Genomic DNA, 6,180 nt, shown 5'->3' with positions numbered 1-6,180 from the left:
CCACCTCCCAAAGCCCAAGCTACCGCGAATAACACTAGAGGCCCAAAACTTGTAAAGATGTACAAGCATCTTCTTCAGCCTTATCAAAGCACAAAAAGAAGATAAAGGACAATCACCACCAAGATTTTTAGTATAGCAACAAGGAGGAGGATATTCCCTCCATATCCACCACCACATGCATCATGAGGCATTTGACAAGTTCCCTAAAAGGTGAACCAACCCTAGATGAGCTCTCCCAAAGCAACTCCATTGAACGAACCTCATCCTCATCTCATCTCACAGCCAGCAACCACATGAGGAGGTTAATATCAATCCTCTTCCATCTATGCTAACCTAAACCACATTCTCAAGCCTTGCCATTGCCATGTAGGCAAGAAATATGTATAAAAAACATGTGGGAAAGAAGCATGTATAAAACCCTCGTCCCACTAGAAAGGGGTACCTTGAACCTCAATGGCCTTGAACCCTCATGAAAAGGGGAAAGGGTAAAAGTTGAAAAAAACAGTTTAAAGAGAGTCAAAGTAAGTGGAAGTGCAGGAGTATTTGAGGAAAGTAGTAGAAGAAGAAAGCACATGTGAAGGAGAAATGAGCAGCAATACTTTTCAATAGGAGTGGGAAGAGGTAGCCTTTGTGTTGCTAGCTAGCATGCCTGTTGCCTATATGAGCAGTGTGTTTCAATCATTGCAAACCAGCCTAACCTAACCCTTACATTGGTGTCCTTTTCTCTCACATCTTGGAGGAGACAAAAATGGAAGCACCAACAAGGCTTCAACTTCTATTGGTCCACATGCTCTTGGTGAACATGCTCTTATTAAGAAGACTAAATACCCTAGGTCTTGCTATTATTTCAAGAAAAACCGTCATGTGATCAAAGATTTCTTCAAAAGGAAGAAGGAAGAAGGGGAAGGCAAAGGCAAAGACATCGAGAAGACTATGGCCAAATAGGAGAACCTAACATTTGTTGTTTTTCTAAAATATAACCATTATAATATTGTGGGCAACTTTTACGCTACTATGTGTGTTGTTTATGAGCATTAATCTCATCAAATTAGACACCTACTGTCATTTGATATGAGAATTAATATAGCAATCCACACTAGACGTAAATTTGTATATTTTCTTTGAATAGGGCATGTATGTGATCATTTTTCTTTATGTAGATGACCTGATCATGACGGGGAAAACCATGAAGAGAAGATCTGACACATGGGAGATGTTGAGTTCAGAGTTTGATATGACAAACCTTGAGCTTATGCATTTTTGTTTGGGGATTGATATCTGGAAAGAGTCAGATGGAATCTTCATTTCTCAACAAAAATATGTAAGAGAAATTCTTAAGGCATTTGGCATGGGTGGCTGAGTATAAAGTTTACATCCATGGAGGTTGATGCAAAGCTGTCTACCCTGACATCAGCTTTGTAGTTGGTGTCCTTAGCAGGTTCTCAAATCAGCCCCGGGAGAACCACTGGAAGGTAGGGATGCGGGTGTTAAAATACATCAAAGGTACCATTGGATATGGCATCACTTACAAATCGAGCAGTTCCTTGACTGGATTTTGTGAATCATATTGAGCAGGAGATGGTGATAGCAAGAAATCTGTTTCTGGTTACTATTTTCTTATGGGTCTAGAATTACATCCTAGATCGAGAAGAAGCAGCCTACAATAGCACTTTCTTCTATAGAGGTTGAGTACAAGGCAGGATGCTTTGCTTCATGTGAAGCAATCTCGTTGAGGAGGATCTTAGGAGACATGGGTGTTACTCAAAAGGGAGCGACAATGTTGTTGTGAGACAATCAAAGTTGCATGACGATCGCCAAGAACCTAGTGTTTCATGTTCGCACAAAGCACATTACAATATAATATCATTATGTGCATGAGCTTATTATGGATGGAGAGGTGGAGCTTATCTACTACACTCCATGACAAAGAATTATGCAAACATTTTCACAAAGATTTGCTGGAGTGCCATTGACGGTTAGACATTTGCTGGAGTGCCATTACTGGAGAATTAGACAGTGGATAGTGGCCACGTGTAGCCAAATGGTTGTAAGACGTCTTATGTAGATTTGGCACTCTACCAAGTAGGATGCATGTTTGTGCGGGCTAAGTGACCGTATTAGTGAGTGCTGGATAACAAACCGAGAACACATTACATTGTTCTCAAGTTGTGGGACCCGTTTGAGGATCCGAACGGTTTCAAATGGCCATGGAGCTACATGCAACGTCTCTATAAGACTTTTTTGTAGTCTAATATGGCCCAGTCGGATGATATGATCGATTGGTCATTTTGGACCAAGTCATAGGTTAGTCGACATGGCTGACCTACCTTGGGTACTATGTATAGACTAATTTAGCAGCCTTAGTTTATCATCGAGTTCATTGTGTTCAAGCACTCGTGTGAGCAAGACATCTTCCCTTCAAAGTCTATCTAGATCGCCATCAGAGCTCCTTACCGACACATGGATGCGTGGGTGGGCAAATGCCATCAGTTTGTAATCAAGTTTTGCAGTAATATTGTTTTCTCTCCACTTCTTTCTACAATTTAGTGCTTTGTATTGTGTTGATCCAACTTCTGCTATTGTGTAATTCTTACAATTACCTATGTTTGCCTTCTCTTTTCTTCCTACAAGATTGCTACCATACTAGTGTTGTGTGCTAATTTTTGCTTCTTAGTCACCCCCACCCGTTTGGAGGTCTCATCAAGACCCTTCTTCGCCACTTCAACCCATTTCAAGGAGGCATCAATCTTATGTTTTATCCTGGCATTTGCTTCTTGGAGTTGAGTTGGTTGCCTCCATTTTCTGGAGGATTTCCTGCTTGATGGTTATCTTTGCTTCACTTAGCCTAAAAATCCACAAGTTGGGGGTATATGAAACTTCGAACGAGAGAAGATGCTGAAAATACAAAAAAAGAAATGACAAGACAAGGAGAGGTAAGGAAAAGAGAGGCCTGCCTCTGTGTGTGCACACACGCGCATAGTAGAAACCAAACTCGTACTCAACCCTCCATACGGTACAAAATTTATACCCTACCAAACCAATACAAACTTCAAGGGCTGCAAGTCAAAGCATGGCCAACTTTTCATGCACTGCTCTCCATACTGCATTTTGCTGCCTCCCACTTCCACCCTGAAGAGAGAGAGAGAGAGAGAGAGAGAGAGAGAGCACAAATGTCTTGTGAAGCTAAAATTTGACATATGTGACCCAATCAAAAAGTACAAAGTCTACAAAATGTTTGAAAATACTGAAATGTGACTTAATGAGTAGATGCTAATGCTTCTCTCTGTATGTGTGGAAAAAGGATCCATCAGTGTCTCAACAATAGCAGCAATGGCAAGCAAGGGCCTTTCTTGCTTGTAAAAGGCCAACATGGATGTCCTCTCCCGGCTCAAAAACGTGAGAGAAGCAACCATGGATGGAATCATCCGCGACAAGGTATGATGCTATGTATCTTGTGTCCCAAGGGAGAAAACCAGGCACATCCTATGTGACTTGGATCCCCCGTGCAAGCATTCGTCGTGGTGACAAGCAAAACATGACGACCATGTGGTGTTGGCTCTATCAAATAGCTGGGCATTCTTTGTCCTCTCAGAAAAATACTAGTTTCTGTGCATCGGGCTGGTAAGTGAGAATGGCACAGGGCACCGGGGCAGGAGAGAGAGAGAGATTGTGTAGTGTGTGTATACGCATGCTTTGAGCATAGCCCTTTCCCAACCTTATGCATGTATCATTCTGGCAACCCTTCGAGTAATTTAAAAAACTTATGCATGCATCATTCTGGCAACCCTTGAGAAATCTTTCGAGTATTTTTTTATTAAAAAAATAGAGGAGATATTTGGGTTTGGTTGAGCAACATGCCTGGAGTTCTGGAGCCTCCAAATTAAGATACAACTCTTTAGTAAACCAGTCTTTTCCTACTAGCGCAATCTATTGAATCCAATCAAAACAACAGCGAGACAGAAAGAAGGATCCCAGGAAAGTAGATCAATGTCATGGGATTCTCATCCTCAAAGTGACTGCCCCACCATATCCAAGCGACATGTTGACTCCTTCCTTTTTCTTGAGAACGGCATCTATTCCCAAGGGCAGTAACTCCTGCCTCATTTCTAGGCAGAAGGTTTGGGGATCCAAGATGAGAACTCCATATGGAAATCACCACAAGGCACAACGCCGTAAGCCAGAACACAATAATTTTTAACCTTGTCACAATGCAGACAGGGAGTGTAGGCTGCAAACTATTAGTGGTAGAGCATTGTGGAAAGGACAAAAAGAAAATCCAATAGCATAGGCATGTTTGACAATTACTGTTATATTTGGCTCTGGTATATCTGTTTCTGTACCAATGCCATGAAAGAATTTGAAGTTTATAATGACACACTTTGCAACAGAGGTCAATTAAGGGGTGGGGCGTCGGCCATCTTGGCTAGTGGCCAACACTCAAGCCAAGGATGGCGCAAGTTCAAATCTACCCTCCCCTCATTTCACAAGATGGGGTGGTGTGAGTAATGTCTCTTTGGAAAAAAAAACCAGAGGTCAATTAACCCCTGATCACTGGTGCAAGTAGCAAGGGGCAAACCTAAACTTCAGAACGTGAGATGCTCCCTTCTGGCATGATGTGGGACCATTTCATGACCCAGGAAGGGGTGACCGTAGCAACCCAGGAACAACAGCCTTATCTTCTTGGGTTGATCATAGCAACCCAAGAAGAACAACCTGATCATCGTCTCAAAGCGAAGGTCAACAACCTCTTGGAAAGCATGATAACTTTTTCTTGATAAAGAAATCCCATAATCGTTCTCCAATTCAGTACATACAATTGCCCATTACTTGGAAACTAATCCTTCAACAACTTCAAAGTTTTCCATCAAGCCCAACTTCTACAACATGGCAATGCCAAAACAGCCTTCAACATGTGAAGAGGGCACATCCAACTGTAGTGCCAATACAGCCTACAGGACATGTCAAATGCAATGTGTAGCAAAAATGAGGTTACAGGCAGATGTTTAACAATACAATACCAGTAACAGACCAGCAACTTTGCCTCATCATCTCAATACAACAAAGCTCTAGTAAGCAGATGTTTGTGGGTATTTCAGAACATCATTTGACTGATCTCTTGGAGCCATAAGTATCCTCGTCTCCCTCGGTGATCCTTTTCCTTCTTTGAGCAATCATTTCAGCATAGGCCTAATCAAGGCAAAGACAAAAAACATACCAGCTTTGAGATGCAACCCTCAATCTGATGCAAGCCAAAAAGGAAATGTGACATACGAGTGAATTCACCTGCGGATAAGAGTACAAGAAAATGTACCACCATGCACCGATGGCTGATGTTACAAGGGCAGTGGCTACCACTGAATGCAGAGTTAGCCAGGACAGCAAAACGGCGATGCAACCAGCGAGCACAATTGTCCATGGCTGGCACCTGAGGCGAAAAGAGAAGAAAAGGAGGTTTAGAATTACATAACAAGAAGACTTCTGTGATTATGGTGGTGGTTTAGATGCACATAACAAGAAGACTAGTGTAGGGTTAGAACAAGAAGATTAGGTTGAGGGTTGCATCTCAAATTACCAGGCAGGTTTGGTGTCCCAAACACTCTCGTATTCAAGCGAGAGGTCGTTGAGAAAACCTTCCATGTCTTGCACCACGCCCTCGTCATCGACGTTGGATGGCGAACGCAAGGGAGAGGAGAAGGGGGTGCTGGGCAGTGCGCGACGGACTGAGAAGCTGCTGTGAGCGTGGTAGAAGGTAAAAGATGAAGATATGGAGATGGGCGCACTGGCCCTGCACGCAAGGCGCCGGAGAAGTGTAGGAGCAGAGAGCACAACGACCCTACACGGCAGATTGAAAACCAGGCGCGAACTGATCGCCATAGCTATTCTGTGCCCTTCGAAACTCGGTTAGCCTAGGCCCTACATTAACCCATTGCAATTGTGTAAGAGGAGTTTCACATGCTCCAACCCAATGCAATTGTGAAGAAACTTTAGCTCTACGTTTCACAAAAGATTAAGAGAGGAGTTGAATTCACATGCTCTACCAGTTGCCACAAACATAGTGCCTAGAGGCTTAGGATTGGGCAAAACCAAGCCAGATGATGATGACTAAATTTAATTAAACTAGAGATCCCATTCAGTGCCTAGAGAAGTTCGATCAAGTTTGTGAGGCCATAGGAAGGATCA

General features: G+C 42.8%; 1 protein-coding gene across 1 annotated transcript; it reads right to left on the bottom strand.

Moving 5' to 3' along the window:
- Positions 1-4,748: 4,748 nt before the first annotated feature.
- On the bottom strand, positions 4,749-5,944 carry LOC147612134 (uncharacterized). The gene is made up of 3 exons (XM_086784001.1): positions 5,573-5,944; positions 5,284-5,425; positions 4,749-5,187 (listed from the first exon to the last, which is right to left on the bottom strand). Exons 1-3 carry the CDS (start codon positions 5,872-5,874, stop codon positions 5,101-5,103), a joined length of 531 nt encoding a protein of 176 aa, XP_086640127.1. The 5' UTR covers positions 5,875-5,944; the 3' UTR covers positions 4,749-5,100.
- Between the last annotated feature and the right edge of the window lie 236 nt (positions 5,945-6,180).

Source organism: Cibotium barometz, chromosome 46, assembly GCF_041138505.1.
Source record: "Cibotium barometz isolate CiBa-2024 chromosome 46, ASM4113850v1, whole genome shotgun sequence".
NCBI lineage: Eukaryota > Viridiplantae > Streptophyta > Polypodiopsida > Cyatheales > Cibotiaceae > Cibotium > Cibotium barometz.
This window is presented reverse-complemented; position numbering and strand designations above follow the sequence as displayed.

Coding starts and splice junctions, on each gene's coding strand:
- LOC147612134 (XM_086784001.1), bottom strand. CDS start 5,874: ATGGCGATCAGTTCGCGCCTGGTTTTCAATCTGCCGTGTAGGGTCGTT. Junction 5,426..5,572: donor TGGGACACCAAACCTGCCTG/GTAATTTGAGAT, acceptor TTTTCGCCTCAG/GTGCCAGCCATGGACAATTG. Junction 5,188..5,283: donor TCTTGTACTCTTATCCGCAG/GTGAATTCACTC, acceptor TGCCTTGATTAG/GCCTATGCTGAAATGATTGC.